We start from the raw sequence: 18,877 nt of genomic DNA, 5'->3' as shown, positions 1-18,877 counted from the left end.
TGTGAGTGTGAAAGTGTGAAAGAAAGAAAGAATAATGGACTTGACATTCTGGTCATCTAAATGGCCACTGTTGTTCACTTCCTGAAAATCATTAGGTAATTGCTATTACTCTAGACCTTTATTTTTGCATTTGTAAAAAGAATACTATCTAAACTCCTTTGGAATAAATAATATTCTGAAGTTGTACTGTATCCCTAATGCTTACAAGAGTGAGTTGAGTACAGTATACATTTAATGAAGGTTTTTTTTTAATGAATGGATGAATAAGTGTATGAAGGGCTTGAACTAGGTGAATCATAGAAAAGGACTCAGTTCCAGACACTCTGATGTCCACTAACATCAGTTTAAATCCCGACTTTCTTGCTATTTTTATGACCTTGGGCAAGTCACTTCATATCCTTGGACCTCAGCTTACCCATTTATTTATAAAAAGGACATTTGAGTTATATGACATCTGTAGTCACTTCTAGATCTAGACTGATAAAAACTACTGTCTCTCTGATGCTATCAGACTACGTTTCCAAAATCCCTGCTAGTTTGAAAACTTTGATTTAATTGAAGCGTCTTAAACTTTTTTTATATATTGCCATGTTAACTTTTCATAACCCCATTTTGGAATTTTCTAGCCAAAGAAACTCGAGTGGTTTGACATTTTCTTCTCCAGCTCATTTTGCAGAAGAAACTGAGGCAAGTAGATAAAGTGACTTGCCCAGGATAACACAATTATTAAGTCTGAGGTCACATTTGAATCCATGTCTTCCTATCTCCAAACCAAGTACCTGACTCCAAACTACTGTACCACGTAGCTGCCATATCTAGGCTTAAAAATGCCCAGACTAATTCTTAAGGAAGAAAAGAAGAATTTGTAATTGTATGAATAATCTGGATGCCAACATTCAATTTAGAGAGAGAAACAATCATTTATTGACCACTGATTACATAGATAGAATTCAAAGTCATCCATGAACTGTCCTGCTTAAATTTATCAACTTTATCCCTCAACTCTTCTGCAAACAAATCATTTCCCTAGTCATTCTAGTATTCAACTATCCTCCCAGCCTAAGGACACACATTATTCATTTCTATCTCCATACTTACATTTGGCTTTTTCTCCTTAATTAGCATGTATTAATCCTTCCTCTCTAATAATATAACTCATCTTTCATGCTTCACATTATGTGCTTCTTCATGAAGCAGCTCACATTAACTTCTCTCTATGCTGAACCCTTATTGCACTTCTATAGCTTTCATGGGATGACATTATAGGTAGCATGTATATAAAGTTTTGTTGTTCAGTGTTTTCAGTCATATTCTAATCTTTGTGATTCCTTTTGGAGTTTTATTGGCAAAAATACCGGAGTGGTTTGTCATTTACTTTTCCAGTTCCTTTTACAGATGAGGACTAAGACAAACTAAGACAAACATGGTTAAGTGATCTGGGTAGGAACACACAGCTAATGTCTGAGGCTGGATTTCAACTAAAGAAGGTGAGTCTTCCAGGTCTGTCTCTCTATTCCCTGTGCTACTAGCTTCCATCCTAGGGAATAAGCATACTTTATCTAAAGTACTTTATTTAAGTAAGCCAAATTCTGAATATTTACAATTATCTTATAGGAAATTCTGAATGTTCTGGAGCTTTCAAAAAGCACATTACCTTTGAAAAACAGGAGGACCAGAAGATCTCATCATCTACAGGGAATCACTATTGCATTTGAACTCTGTCTTGTACATCTTACCTGAATGAAGTGAACATCTTTATTGATTATACATCTTTATGTTTTACACATCATTTGATATTAATAGAAACATTAAACAAAGCTATCTGTTACTATGCATTTTAAAAAATATTCATAATTTTTAAATGTGTTCAGAGATTCCTAGTTAAAGCAGTATTTTCTTTAATTGTTTCAAATGATGTTTTCATAGTCATTTAAACAGAGGAGATGAGTCATTTTTAATTCTGATTAACTCTTCATGATCCCTTTTGGGATTTTCATGGCAAAGATACTAAAATAGTTTGCTGCTTCCTTCTTCAACTAATTTTACAGATAATGTTTTGTCCTTCATTTTTAAGGAAACTGAGGCAAATGGCATCAAATGACTTGCCCAGAAACATATAGTAGTAAGTGTCTGAAGTTGGATTTGAACTCAGGAAGATAAGTAAATCTTCATGACTGCAAGTTTATTCACTGTACCAGCAGTATTTGAAGGGCTATCACAGGAAAGAGGGATTAGGCTTAATTTACTTGGTCACTGGTAACTTTGTCAATTAAGAGATCACTGGTAACTTTAGAGAGAACAGTCTGGGTTGAATGATGAGTTCAGAAGTTACAGTATTTAATGCAGTGGTTTGCACATAACATGTATTCAATAATATATGTTTTGACTTTTGTAATTTGTCATTTAAATAAGTTGCTTTTAAAACACCTGTTCTCTAGTTATTTCTAGGATGCTCTGTTTAACCCCCTGACTACACCAAGACTGAGCATAAAGAAAAAAAATATTTGTGTTGTTTGTTTTCTGAATAGAGGTCTATAGTAAATGAAAAGTATTGTTAATTTCTATTAATAATATAAGATTTGGCTTCTCATGAACTTTTTTTTGGAATAACAGAAGTAGTTAAGAATTTTGATTTCAAAAGACTTCTCTGTATGTAATAGCAGGAGTCCAAAAGCCAAAAAAGATTTTTATTAAGCAGATTAAGTGATAATTGTAAGCAATTAATGCCAGAGATGTCAATAATAGCTCACATTTACATATCACCTTTATAATTACAAAGAACTTTCTCAAACTCTGTCTTAAGTGACTCTCTTATTCAATGAGGGAGGACATATTTTAATTTTATAAATAGGGAAACTGAGATGTTATATATTTCTCAAATGCACTTACATATTATAATAACCTATCTTCATATCTTGTTCCTCATTAAACTGTATACGCCTTGAGGAAAGAATCCTCGATGCTTAATCTAAAAAATTAGTCACACCTTTAATACTTAGAAGAGTTGATATTATATATTTATTGATTTTCATTGTTTTGAAATGGCTTTCAAACTCATAATAAGTTCATAAATTGGCAAGCTTCAAGGCATTCCTTTTGGGAATTGTAAATCATTACAGCCATGTAGAACTACAAATTATCTGTGATATTTATTTTGTCTTTCAGTGTTGGTTAGATAATTGAGAAAGTAGTGATTCATCCAGTGTCATCCATTCACTGTATATCAGAAACAGGATTGAAATCAGGTCTCCATGATTCCAGGGTCCAAGCATCTAGATATAAATGCTCAGGAGGCATTTCAGTACTCTTGAATGATATTGGGAGCTATATTTAAATTGGATTGAAAGGAAAAGACACCAAAAGTAAGAACAGATTTCATTTATCCATTTAAGAGGAAATGGATGCCAGGACCAATGCTCTGAGAGTGGGAACCTAAAAATTTTCCTCCAATGTAAAGGAAACTCCTTTGTGATAGTCATTCTTACTAAAATTAATAGAGAAAATATCTGGAACAAATTGAGAAATTATAGAGATTATATGATCCTTTGCCTTTCAATGATAATCACATGAAGAAATTTTAAAAATATAAAGATAAAGGCCTGGAGATGATGTAGAACAGAAATGTAGGGTTTTGAATCATGTATAGGTATACCTATATGTTGTTGGTTGATGATTATTCAGTTGTATCTGACTCTTTGGGAACCTGTGGACTCCAGAAAACCAATACTGTCCATAGGGTTTTCTTGACAAAGGTGTTGGAGTGGTTTGTCATTTCCTTCTCCAATGCATTAAAGCAAACAGATATTTGGTGACTTGCCCTATACTTTGTAGCCAATGAATGCCTGAGGTTGGATTTGAACTTAGGTTTTCTTTACTACAGGTTTAGCACTCTATTCACTGAACAATCTAGCTGGTTCTGTACTTAAATACATTATTGACGCATTTACATAGTTATATTTTAAGACAGACACATATATGTATGTATGTTTGCATATATACACATATACACATGCATATATGTTAAAATCATGATAGATGAGATACCAGTGGAAATGAGAATAGAAAAATAAGTTAAAATCTTCTTGGAAATAGTCATGGAAACAAATATGCATTGGCCTCCTGATGGTGAATTTTTTATGGATATAGGTAAATTTTCTGAATATTAGTGAAGTCTTTCCTATACAGTTGGTAGCCTACTTCCATATTTTTAGCTATAGGACCCTGAGAAGACCATTTTATAAATAAAAATAATTGTAATTTTTAAAAAAACCTAGTGCCTACAAACAGTTCCAATTGCCCTCCCTTAGTCTGTAATAAGTTTTAAAGGATAACATAGAGACTTGAGCCATTTTAATGTCATTACCTCATCTTGCTGAGAGCTGAGGAGCTGAAGCTTCATGTGCTTCATGTAGGCCATGGTAATTGGCATGTTGTAATCAATCATGCTGGTCACCAAAGTAGGAGGTTTCCCGTTATCTGTAATAAAAGTATTTTTTCAGACACATGGATTAATTGCATAGTTTCACTGTTGAATGTGCTTAACAATTCTCAAGAGTTTCATTTTGTCCTATTGTAATGGCATTCCAAGATGCCATATGTTTAATTGCATAAAAGTTCTTAAAAAATAAAATGAAAAATAAAATCAGTCAGATTCTCCCTATACATTATCACAGAGTAATTCATTAACTCTCTCAAGTCAACAAGGTACTTCATACCCTGGATTTCTCATTATCATGCATACCTATATATCCTACATTTATAAAGTTCTTTCTTCACAATAGTCAGAAGACATACAAGAATTATTAGCTCTATTTTACAGATGGGGAAACTGAAGTTAAGTTAGTTGACTGCTTTTGGATGGTCACATAATTGATAAATGTCATAGTCAGGTATCATGCATTTTATTTTTTCTGATTCTAAGTATTGCACCTTTTTTGCTACACCATGCTTCTTGGACAATGGGAAATATTTTAGTGGCATATTAGAGTTCACCTTTTCTCTCTGTTTGCATGTAGGAGGCTAGTCCCTATGTATAAAATTAAAATACATCACATTGTGTAAGGGATTTTTACATGCTGTTTGAAGAGGCAGTGTGTCACAAAAGATGGGGGGGGGAGGCTTCAGAGTTAGGAATAGCTAGGTTCAAATTCCTGTTCATTTCTTTCAATTGATTCCAACTCTTTAACCCCTTATAAGGTTTTCTTTACAATGATACAAGAGTGATTTGCCATTTCCTTCTCCAGCTCATATTATAGATGAGGAAACTGAGGCAATCAGGACAAAATAATTTGTCTAGGTCACACAGTTACATGTTTGAGGTCACATTTGAATTCAGGTATTCCTGATGCTAGGCCTAGCACTCCATCCATTGAACCATCTGACAACTTCTGACACATACTGTCTATGAAATCTCAATTCTTAAGCAAATCTCTAGCACTAAATTGCAGAATGGTGCTGATTTGAATAAGTAGTGAGAGTTGATGCATTTCTCACTGTACCACTGAAATTAATGATCTAGTTCAAAACAGGAGTTTTCAGTACATGAGTGGACACATCATCACAAATGCATCTTTCACTATAACCAATAATCTCATAGAGCAATTTATACATCCAAAACAACTAGATCACCATGAATTAAAGCAAAAGCTGAAGAATTAATAAGTTTGGGGTGAATATCTTCTTATTCACTGAATCCTATTCATTCACTAAAGAACTATGAATTGACTGAAATGGAAGGGTCCCAAAAAGATTATATATTTGATTCTTCTAACTTCATAAAAGGCTGTGCACAAAGTAAACCAGATAAATGAAAATTGTCCTAGTTTTATGTTTCTATATAAACAACTTGGTTAAAAAGATCATACATTTTTTAAACTATACATTTCTCCCAAAGGATCCTCATAGAATAATCTGCTGAGGATAAGCACATGTGGTTGAGCTATGCTTTAAGTGGATATCTGAGATTCGCTGCCTTCTAACTGGAATAAATGAGATGATCTGACTTGTTGAATTGTTCCAGTCTAGCACATTTTTTATGAACCTGAACTTAAAATAGGAGATATAAATTGGCATGATGAATAAAATTACTTTGCATCTCAGTATTTGACTCTGAAGCTACCTTTATGATCTGCTCCATCTGGGTTTAAATGCATTCTCTTCTGGCACTCTGAGCAGCTCATTAGAAATCGTGTCACCGCTTCTCTCGGTAGGAAGGCATAGCTCTCTGAAATCTGAAATGATTCACAAATATAGGTGTTATTATATAAGTTGATTGAACATGATTTAACAGAACTGATCATTATATTTCCAAATAAAACACTTTATATCATAATGGCAGGAAGCACAATGAAAGCATGCACTGCATACCATGCATCATTTCAAGAAATATCTATTCAATTTGATTGTATATCACCTAATGATTGATAATTTGTGATGGGGGTGGGGTCACATCAGCATGGATTTCTGTTTATATTTCTATACTTTAAGGCAAAACTTCACAGTTTGCAGTTATCTAAGGTAATTTTCTTAAAAACTAAAAATTCACCAGAAATATTTTAAGAGTTCTGGCACAATTAAAATTAACTCAATTAAAACCTCTATGTTTTCAAAATTGATTTCCAATAGAAATAGTGAATGTTGAATTTTACCCTGATAGTATTATCATTGTTTTATCATGAAAAATAATATTTATGTAAATTAATAATAAATAATTTGTGAATAAGAGCTCCTATTTATCAATATATTTTCTCCAAAGTTTCTCCATTCCACAAAAAATGACACACCTGGAAATACATAATGGCTATCTACTTTTATACAATTCACATAAGGTATTCAAATTTTTGTTCATAATCTGTCATAAATCCTGTCAGAGCAAATCCTATCACCAAGAAGAGATAGTTTGCAATTTTGGTATCATCATCTAAAGTCTGGTTAGACACTGATTAAACACACTCCTGTCATGGCAAATCTATACACTGCAACTTTTCAAACAATTTTTCTGCTCTTTAAAGTAGAAACTTCCTACTTTAAAGAGAACCATCATATGTATGATAAATTACTAAATGTTACTAACTGAAATGGAAGGTGACACCCACTAGGACTATGCTACTGAGAAACCTGATGTAAACGTTATTCCTCTATCAAATCATTAACACTTTAACAAGGCAGGAAGTGTTAGAAAAATTTCAGGTTCCATGCATCATTATCATTATAAACTCTGATGGATTTAAAATCAACAGAAAAGATGGCAAGTTATGCACCAAAAGGTAATCCATGTTAATATCCACATAGTCCATTAATAGCAAAAGGTTCAACTTTTGCTTATCCACATTAATAGCGGGGAACAATGCTGTACATAAATGGATAATTCAAAAGGCATTAAAATGTGGTTTTGGCATCCCTTTTTTTCAAGTTGCACATTTATGTTATTATGATATTTAAATTTAATGACAAATTAATTTGAATTCTTTACTATCTACTGCTGGTTACAAGTATAAGTGGCCAAAATAAGTGAGAAGTGAAAGGGGGTAAGCAGTCTAGGATGAAAATTGTTAGAGACAATCCACACATAACTATTTTAGTCTATACTATCTCAAATCCTGAAAGTCAAACCTTTGATTTTGACTTTGTATTAAAGGATAAATATTTTTCCATCCTGGGGGGAGAGAGAGAGAGAGAGAGAGAGAGAGAGAGAGAGAGAGAGAGAGAGAGAGAGAGAGAGAGAGAGAGAGAGAAGAGGATAAGTTTGAAGACACTTTATCACAAGTTTTCATATCAGACATTTAATAAATATTTGCTCAGTATTTTTAAAAAATTAGAATTCAGATTTTCACCCTTTTTTACAGAAGAAAATACAGTCTTCAGTTGATTTCTGTATTGAAAAGGGGAATAAAGTTTGGAGTATCTGATAACCTGTTTTAAAATATCTCTCAGAAATAAAAGCTAAAAAATTGTTGTCTGCATATATTCAGTCAATATGCCTTTATGACAGTTTAATATATCTGAAGTCTAAGTCCATTGAAACTAATGGAGCTGACCAATAGATTCATTAGCACCCTGGGTTTGACTGGCATGCTCCATTTGTTTTCATCAAGCATTCCTATCAAATCTTTGTCCCATTTGCTTATAAAAGAAATCCTCCATAGGAAACAAGTGAACTTGTAAAGCCAGGGTTTTGATGAGTAGCCCATTAGCTTCAATGGCACTGACCCTCTTTACTTGCTTTTTCTTGTAATTCCCAATACTATTTTTCTGCAGAATCTCTTTCTAAATAGACTTAGGCTTGACCTGACTCATTTGTGTAACTCATCTGACCATTAGCACAGTTTGAAGTTAATTTCTTTTCATTAAATCATTTTTCAATCATGACACTCCCACCTCCCACCAGCATTTTTTGCCCTACAGCAAGTAAAACATATGCATGATAGTCAGACACATACAAAACTTCAAAGTCCCACTTTTGTTTTAGTTGCTTTGGAGAGAAGTAAAAAAAATACTGTTCATTTTTAATAAATAGCTCTTAGTAGCCTGATTTTAAGAGGCTACCTTGGCATTACCATATCTATATTAACAGTACTTTCGAAAACACTTCTCTGGGTGTTTGGAAGCCATTTTAACCTGCCATTATCTCATGGTTCTTGTTCCTCTATGATAATTCTGTCTTTTGTCCCATACTTACCCTCACCAATTCTTCCTGCCCAAGTCAAAGAGACATGAAAGACAAAACAAAGAGAGCCAATTAAAGATAAATTGTCTGGAAAATATCCAGTTCTCTTCCTGCTCAATTTCTTGTCAAGAGGGAAATGTGTAGCTAATTCCTGATTTAGAATTATTTCCATTTTCTGAGAGTAGATGTCAGTATAAGGCAACATTGCAATGAAGATTCAGCATTATTAACTTTAAAGCAACAGGTCATCTTTATGCATATGAAGAAGAAAAATGATCAAAAGTCAAATAAAATTAATTCAACTACCATTTAGTGAGCATCTACTTTTTACTGCTAGCACATAGTACTTAGGACTCAATATTAGAGATATATGGAAAGGAAAAGGAAAAAAAAACACTAGTCCTTTACCTCAAGTAACTCACAAAATTGGGGTAATCTCTGAGACAAGGCATGAAAATTAAGGAGAACAAGGAAAGGTTTTTGCAGAAGATGGGATTACTTGATTAAGATGTACAAGTGAAGGAATACAAAGGAAACTTTGGAGATGAGGGAAGAAAAAGTAAAAACCCTCAGAAGATGGAGTATCTGTAGTGGGAAAGGAACAGCAAGGAGATCAGTGCTGGTGAATGACAGAGTATGTAGAGAGGAGTATGGTGTAAGAAAATTGGAAAGGTAGGAAGAAATAGGTTATAAAGGATCTTATATTTGATCATGAAGGTAATATAAGGAGTTACTGCAACATATAAAATGGGGAGAGGGATGTATGTGTCCTGATCAAACACACATACTTAGAGGATAAATTTGATAGTTAAGTGTAGGATGAATTGGAGTAGAAAGAGACAAAGCATAGTTTAGGTGTGAGAAGATAAAAGCTTATCAGGGTGACAATAGCATTAAAGGAGAGAAGGAAGCATATACAAAAGATGTTGTTAAGACATATAATTTATAAATATTTAATATACACAAGCATACATTGATATATGTGTGTATTATTACATATATTTACATATTTAGATACATATGTGGATGAGTGAACCAGATATATGTATGTGAATGAGTGAACCAATCAAAATTTGACAGAATTAACAACTGATTAGATATGGTGTTGCAGGATGAAAGAGAATAAGGAGGAGAAGATAATATCTAGTTTCCAAGCCTGGAGAACAGTAAGCATGGTAAGGTACCCTGATCAGTAATAGGAAGAGGAAGTTTAGGAGGAAGAACACTGCAATATAATCTTGCTAAAATAATATTCTACTCCCAACAACATGTAAAACTATAGTCTTAGATAAAATTTAGAAGAAAGGAACAATAATTCAAAAAATTTTTCAATGATGAAAAAAATCACTAAAGCATTTAAAAAAAACATTGAAGATTCTGACATACACTACTTGGTTTTCATCCAGATTCTGTCATTAAATCAATTCACCAATATGTATATTTTGGATGAGCATCACAGAATAATGAGTTGCATCTGGAAATGAAGAGGAGGAGGATATCAGGGTAATGTGCATTTGGAAAATTGTACAGTGCCTTCAATTACCTTGATTGACTGTGAGAGGGGAAAAAATCTCTTTCACAAAATCATAAAATCACAGGATTTCAAAATTAGGAGAGTCTGTAGAATCCATCTAGTTCAAACTCCAGAAGAACAATAACCACCTCTGCAAGATAATTACAACATTCAATTCTATTCCCACCCCTCAATGTGGCCATCACTTTTGCTTGAGGATCTCTGGTTCCCATAAATTTTCTCATGATCATGCCCCTGAAATTTGCAAATTATAGAGCACATGCCATGGTCATATAATAATTATGATTGTTAAAAAAATTCAAACAGTAGTATGAAGACAAGTAGAAGATAGGTATGATTGTTCTATAAATAGTTTTGCTTCATTTTGTTTTTAAACCAGGAGTTCTTGGATCACCAGGCCAGAAGTACAGAAACCACTCATGGACCATTTCAATTCTGATCAGCATAGAAGCTTAAATTGGCTGTGTTTTTCCAACCTGGGTTGATTTAGCCCTGTTTAGGCAGGCTGATGGCATTTTATTCCTTAGGACTCACCGTATTGTTGCCAGATATGGAAGTCACTTGCTTGGCTCATCCCTGCTATAGTTTAAAACTCCTAAACTCAAGTGATCCACTAGCTTTAACTTCCCTCCTATGGGCATCTGCCATTATGCCTAGTCTAAGGGAGTATCGAAGGATATCTTGTCTAAATTTATGTCTACAGAATTATCAAGGTGGATTATCCAAGCAGTAATTAAAGGAAGAAAAGAAAGGCCCACAGTCAATGGTTAAATCCTTTCTGGAAGATTTGTAGGGAAACATAGACAAGAATTTCATTGAATGGGAAGATATGCAGGGATGATGCTCATCCACAGAAGAAATATCCATGCAAATGAAACCATCAAGTCAGTGACAGTATCCAAATATGGATACAAGTATCTTTCCTTGATCCACACATACCTTCTTTCCAAATGCAACTAGTCTCTGTACCTTACACTATAGTAGCAATCTTTGTTAGAAAGAAAAGATTTTTATCACTGTAAACACATTCAATGCATAGACAGTACTTTACTATACACCCCCCATACCTTTAAATTTAGGGGGTGAGAAGAAGCAAATATGATAACGATTTCCAAACTGGTCATCCACTTAGGAAGTGCTCTAGTTTCTTAGTATTGTTTCTAAAAAGAAGATTGTAAAACTGAAAGTAGAAAGGGTTTGGGGGTTGGGGAAGTAGAAAAGAACTGTTACTTCTCTTTTTTTAGACATTATATTTCTACTAAGGGGGTGGGGGAGAGGAAAAAGTGACTCTTCTACACCCACTCATTTGAGGCCATCACACAATATAATCTCACTTGATGATGTTTTAACATATTAACAATCTATAACATCTTGTGATTCCTTTTTTTAAGATATAAAGACCTCTCTGATTTAGTCAAGATCATAACAATTTGATTGGCCTTAGTTACATCTCTGTGGGTTTTAAATTCCTAAACCCTGGAAAATGTCAGCAGAAAGAAAATTTAATCTGATAGCTACTAATGGAGACCACTGGAGGAGGGAGAAGAGGGTATTTAACTCTCCTTTTCTACCATCAGTCATGTAGCTTTGAAGGTATAAGTGGGATGGTGGTGCTACTTAAACAGTAGGATACAGTTCATCAAGTGTTTAGCATAGATTCACACTCCAGAAAGAAATGCATACAAAGAGGCAAACACTCAAGAGAACAAATTAATAGAATATTACCATCTGGACTATGTGGTGTTATTATTGCTGATTCTTCATTCTCAAAGGGAACCAATGACATCACAAGGGTAATATCCTGACTTGCAAGTGAATTGGAATCTAATGAGGCACTGCTGTCCAAAATTATCAGCCTTACTTTCTCCTCCATAATCATCAAAGTCCAAAGACAAGACAAATATCAATTGACTGGTGATGATCTTAGATATGGTGGGTTACCGTTACCATATCTAATTCTTTTCTTACAGATAGTTTAAATGATAGAGAATGACAAACTTTCTGTAGAATCTAGAAGTGGCCTTTCTCCTCAGGACCATAGTTTTAGCATTTTACCAATGTTCTTGGTTAGAGGAGTAAATAAGTTTCCATGATAACACAGCTAAAAAGTGAAATAGCCTAGGTCTTCCTCTATCTTCAATTCTAATGGCTCTATCCGCTAAGAAATACTGCCTGCCTGTCTCCATTCTGATCCATGTTTTCCTTAAATCGTCCCATTCTCCCTATTTCCCACCTTCACACTCAAGTGATCACTAGCAGATGATAAGTTTATTTGACATGGAAGGCACTAGCAAGTTCTTTGCAGAATTTGAGCAATTGATGTATTGAGGAATGACTAACCAAAGTATGTCATGTTAGTGGCATAGCCTGGGGATTCAGCAAGGTAATCTGCTTGGCAGAAAACAACACACAAAAAAGAGTCGAATCTGAAATCTCCAAAGAGGGGAAGAACTTTTAGACTAACTGTTCCAGGAGTTTTGAGTTACTCTTGCCTCTGATGTACCGTAAGTAAATGGGAACACTGTGGGAGAGTTTTCTGTAGGCTAACAACAATATTAATTTTTCTTTAAATGTTGAGTTATAAATACTCTACTTTTTTCCCTTTCCCTTCCCCACTCACTGAGAAGGTAAGTAATAGGTCAATTATATATGTGAAATAATGCAAAATATAATTTATATTATATTTCTTGACTCAAAGAAACAAGAAAAAACAAGAAATATAGAGGAAGTGAAAAACGTGTTTCAATAAGTACATCACAGGTCCTCTGGAATTGTCATGGATCATTGTCTTGAGCCAAGTAACTAAATCTTTTATATTTGATAATTGTTATAAAATTGCTAATATTATATACAATGGCTTCTTTGTTCTGCTCACTTCACTTTGTAACAAATCGAAGTTTTCCCAGGTTTCTCTGAAATCATTCTGCTCAGCATTTCTTATAGAGTAATAGTATTCTATCCCAATCATGTAACATAACTTATTGAGTCATTCCCTAATTAATGGACATTCCCTTAATTTCCAATTCTTTGCCACCACAAAAAGCTGCTATAAATATTTTTTTAAACAAATAGGTCCTTTTCCTTGGATCTCTTTTGGATATAGATGTAAGAATGTACTTCTAGATCAAATGGTATATATATAGTTTTATAGTCTTTTGGGGATAGTTCCAAATTGTTCCTCAGAATGAAGGAACAACAATAATATCAATATTCACAACAATAACAACAATCTAGTACTTAGGATAGTACCTGATGCTTAGAAGGTGCTTAATAAAAATTCATTGGCTAATAGTTATAATGACAATACACATATGGAAGTTTATTGCATTTATAAATCAAAGTGTTTTAAAATATTATCCCATTCTCAAGATGTCCCTTAAAGTAAATGTTATTTCAATTTTTATAAATGAGAAAACTGAGTCAGATAGCAATAAGTGAATTGTCGATGGACATACAACTATTAAGTGTCTGAGGCTGTATTTGAACTCAAGTTTTCTTGATATCAGATACAACCCTCTGTCCATAGTCCCACCTAGCTGCTTTTGGGTCTTGCGGGGTGGGGGGGTGTTCATGTCATTTCTTGTCAAAGAAGTAATTAGGCCTATTACAATGACTAATAATAGAAAATCACCATTGGGACCTCCTGAAATATTCTTGTATTAGAAGAGTAGAACTACAGGGCTATCTATATAGCATAAGGAATTAATTTTCTCTCTGGGATTCTAATCTTCAAATGTGCATTCAGGATGTAGAGGTACCATAATGAGGATATTATGCAATACAAACAAGATCAAAATAATTTTATTGACTCCCATGTCAATCTTTTCTCAGTTGAACTGATAGTCCATTAGAATTCTCATATCTTTTTTCATATGCATTGTTTTCCATATAGCCTTTCTCATTTTGTCCTTATCAATACGATTTTTTAAACTCAAATGTAGGACTTTAACTTATACAACATTTCATTTTTGTACCATTGTTATAATTAATTGAGCTTTTGGGATCCTGATTTTTGTCTCCCATTCTCAGATTTTTTTCAACTACATGAGAGCCTTTGATCAGGGCTCTCATCCAAGACATTAATAAAAAAATTGCTATACAGCACAAAGCCTGAGAAATCTAGACTCTCAGAACATGCAAATTGGCATTCCTCAAAGTTGACATGAATTAATTAATGCATTTTTAGTATGGTCAATGAAGAATAATGTCTCTAACTATATTAACATTTTTAGAAAGATTGGCAGCATGATAAATTTTAAAAATTGTTTTCTAGAATCTAAGACTGCTTTGTCCACAGCATTTCCTTTGAATTGATCCATCTAATAAGTCAATTAAAAAAAATTTTGCAAAGGTACAAAAAGAAATTGTTACTTTCATTTCTGTGTACCTCTAGAGCTATGAGCTACAGTGGATAAAGTATTGGTGTTGAATTCAGGAAGACTTAAATTCAAATCCTGATTCAGATATTTGGTAGTTGTGTGACAAAGGGTAAGTCACTTAACCTCTATTTATCTCAGTTCCCTTGTCTGTAAAAAATGGATAATAACAATTTTTCACAGAGTTGCTGTTAGGATCAAATGAGATTACATGTAACATACCTAGAAAACTTTAAATAAAAATGCTAGGAATTATTAAAATAAAATGGTGACATTTTATAGCAAAATGGTTTAAAATATCTTTAGATCAACAAGACAGTGAAAGTGAAATAATTCCAAAGCTGGAAAATCATATTAATATGATAAATTATTAATTAGCAATAATGATTAACTATTAATTAGCAATTAATAATTATTTAGAATCATCCAACGAGAGGCCAATTAATCAAACCAGAAAATGTTGTAGAGTATTTGTCTTGAACAGACAAGCAAATAAACAATGAGGTAAGTTCAGAATTGAATAGAAAAAGGGGTAAACTGGAATGTATCTGGGAAATGATATGGAACATTTATCGACCCCCAGGAATTTTCCTGAAATAAAAACCTCATCTTTTTCAACAGATGCATGCTTCTGATAATGCTAATGTCTTCCCTTCTGAGATTATCTTGTCTGTTATTTATTATTTATAAACTAATTTATGTATATTTGTAATCTGCTTTATTAGAATCCAAGCTTCCTGAAGGCATGGATAGTTATTGCTTTTATGCTTTATACCTCTAGGCCTTAGCATTATGTTTAATAAATGCTTATAGATTATTAATTGATAGTTACTACTCAAGAAATAATAGTCTTTGAAAAATTAAAACTATTAAATTTCAGGGGTGGTTAGGTGGTACAGTGGATAGAGCACCAGCCCTGGAGTCAGGAGTCCCTGAGTTCAAATCTGGTTTCAGACATTTAATAATTGCCTAGCTGTACAACCTTGAGCAAGTCACTTAACCCCATTGTCTTAAAAAAAAAACACAAAAAATCCCATTAAAATTCAGAGAGTAATAAGAGATATAAGATTAATGTCAATAGATTTCAGCAAGTCACTAACAACTGGTATACCAAAATCAACATAAAAGATATCACAAAAATGTGTTTGGAAAAGAGAGTTGTCTAGTCATATGATGAGAGGTATAGGTATCATATGGATAGCTACATGCTATATTGGTAGTCAGGTAATGTGCTGTTCAGAGGATCATAGATTTGGAGTCAAAAGGGATCAGATAGAGAGAGATGAAAAATTCACATTCAGCTATTATGACTCCAGAGTTGTCTCCCAGTCCCTCCATGTCTCTCAACATGTTAAATATACTCTGCATAGAGGATATAGGGAAGACATGGAAAAGAATGTGTGAAGGCATCAGTTGGCTCACTAATATATTTGTATCAAAGAATAATATTATATAAAATATATAAAAAATAATAATATATAAAAGAGGAGTTGGTAGTTGGAAATTCATCTTCTGCCATGAATTTTCTTGGTAAGTAAAAAAAGAGCATCTTGAAGTCAGTTGTCTAAATAAAATTGTTTAAGATATATAAAATTATAAGATTAAAAAATTATCTTAAAATTAGCTGTGGTCACTGTTGGTCTAAAATCTTGCAAAGGCTTTGAATACTTCCTTGCTTTTAAAGAAATAAAGAGATTAATTTTGCATAAAAGTCTATTTATGAAGAATATATGAGTTGAGGGTCTGAGGATAGAAAGTATGGAGATGTTGAAATACACACATAAATAACACTTTTTAACTTAAAGTTCTTCATAAGAATTAGTGCACATTTTCAGCAAAGTTTACAAAAAAATTCAATTAAAAGCTTTAATAGCAAAATTTGCACCATATCATCACACTTCCAAATGTCATACAGGTAATGAAACAGTTCTCAATAAAAAAAGTTTGAAGAAATAGAATTTCTATTTTACATTTCATTAAAATTTACATTCACTCACAGCTTATTTTTTTTTGTTTTATTTTTTAGGCTTTTTCCAAGGCATTGGGGTTAAATGGTTTGCCCAAGGTCACACAGCTAGGTAATTATTGTCTGAGGTCGGATTTGAACTCAGCGACTCCTGACTCCAGGGCTGGTGCTCTATCCACTGTGCAACCTAGCTGCCCCTACAGCATAATTTTTTAAAACCAAATTCATTTCTTTTGGGTTCCATGCTTTCATTCATTGAAATGGACAAGATCCACATTTCATCAATTTCTACAATCCATATTTAAGGATAGGAAAAGACAAATATTACCTTCATGTCTCAAGAGCAAATGAGATTTAAAAAGACTCAATCATGTGAACCACTGACAGAATTTGCCTTTTATACCATACCCATAATATTTCCTCTGCCAACCACCATCAAGACTATGGAGCCAATATAATAATTGAACACTGAATTAATTAATCTTACCAAATTTGAGATTTTATATGAATATGAAATCAAGAAATTTCAATTGAAATTATTCAAAAAAGACATCTTTTGATAAACTTTTATTTTCTCCCAAAACAGTGTTTCATGTACATGCAAGTGTGTGTATATATGTATGGGTCCACAGGTAATATTTCTACAGAATATTCATTTCTCATCCATTATTTTAAAAATAAGAATAATTGAACAAGACAATTCATAAGCCAGGAAGAACCATTTACTTGAATTTAAAATGATCCACACAAATAGCTTGGTTCATATTTTTCACATGTTGCCATTGACAGACCTTTTATTGTAGAAGTCTCATGTCATTTTTAACTTGTTTTCCTAAATATACAGATTTGAAAATCCCATTCAATGTATACCCAATTACATTTTCAGTGCTTCAGAAAACTTTAGAAATAAATCATCAGATTTCTACCTAGTAACTTCTAGATTGTGTGATAAGACATTTTTTGGAACTATTTCTGCCTGGATAATGAGAATTTTATAAACTAAACACCAAACATATAATACTGATGGTCATCACACTGAATGTGACTAGAACAGTTTTATGTTGACAATAAAATAGAAGCTAGCAAGGTATTAAATCACAAAAGGGAAACTGTTCTTCATCTTTGTGGTGATTCTGAAAAAAATATTTTAACACACATCAGGAAAACTAAGGTAAAAGCAAAAATAGAGCAAAAAAGATCTATCTTCTGAATATATTTTTATCTGCCTGTCTGTCCAAAATCTTTCCAAAACAATTTATATCTACTCCAGGTCAGAACCCCATTTGTTGCTATCTTGTCAAAACCATAATATTTATATACCTGCTCTAAAACTCACATTCTTCATCAAACTGATGTACTGAAACCCAAATAGTTAACTTATATATGTATATTGCTTTAAAATTTACAAATAGTTTTCTTCAAAATATACCCACAAGATAGACAATGTTTCCTTGGACATACAACTGCCATTTGTCAGAATCAATATGCAAACCCAGTTCTGACTTCAACTTCAATAGTTCATAGGAAGGAGAGATGTGTGACAGAGGAAAGAAATACATACACACAAGTTCAGATATTTATTCCTGGGGCTACAACAGAGGTCAGGTCAAAACTCTCAATGCTTCTGTAGGGACTGACACCTCAATACTCAAGTGTACTTTTCCACATGGTGAATGTCAACATAAAATAGTTAAAGCATTTGGTTGTTTTGGAGCAGATTAAAAAAAACAAAAGTGATTACAGCTACAATATGAAATCTCTAAAATCTCTCAGAGAATAGCATAAGTAAGTACATGGCATATTCTTAGGCAATAATAGGTTTGGCACTATCACTAAACCAAGAAAGTATACACAGAACCCCTCCAGAAAGAGCCCTCAGGATAAAAACTCCAAGGGCTATTATAGCCAAATTCCAGAACTCTCAAATAAGGGAGAAAATTCTGCAAGCAGCATAAAGGAAACAATTTAAATGCAAAGGAAACACAAAAAGACTCACACAGGACCTTTCAAGCTTTACATTGAAGGACCAGAGAACCTTGAATATCATATAATGAAGTGCTAAGGACCTGGGTTTACAACCAAGAATTTACTACCCAGCAAAATGCAGCACATACTGTCAGGGGAAAAGATGGATGTCAACTTCCAAAATTTTCTGACAAAAAGACCAGAACTGAAGAGAGAATTCAGTCACCAAATTTATGACTCAAGAGATGCATAAAAAGGAAAATGTAAAGGGAAAGGAAAAAACAAAACAAAACAAATGTTAGTCAAAACCATCAAATTGGATACAGCCCTAAAAAGGAAGATATAATACTTATAACTCTTTAGAACTGCAC

General features: G+C 33.2%; 1 protein-coding gene across 2 annotated transcripts in view; it reads right to left on the bottom strand.

Annotated features, from left to right (window-relative positions):
- The window catches only part of NOL4 (nucleolar protein 4), a 507,107-nt gene that overhangs the window by 349,289 nt on the left and 138,941 nt on the right, over positions 1–18,877 (bottom strand). For both annotated transcript variants that reach the window (XM_074201260.1, XM_074201261.1), the window contains exons 3-4: positions 6,119–6,230; positions 4,364–4,476 (exon numbers count right to left, since the gene is read on the bottom strand). In XM_074201260.1, coding sequence (XP_074057361.1) covers positions 4,364–4,476; positions 6,119–6,230 — 225 coding nt within the window. The remainder of the gene's footprint in view (positions 1–4,363; positions 4,477–6,118; positions 6,231–18,877) is intronic.

Source organism: Macrotis lagotis, chromosome X (assembly GCF_037893015.1).
Source record: "Macrotis lagotis isolate mMagLag1 chromosome X, bilby.v1.9.chrom.fasta, whole genome shotgun sequence".
In the NCBI taxonomy this organism is placed as follows: Eukaryota; Metazoa; Chordata; class Mammalia; order Peramelemorphia; family Peramelidae; genus Macrotis; species Macrotis lagotis.
Note: the sequence above shows the minus strand (reverse complement) of the source record. Positions and strands in the feature narration are given on the sequence as shown.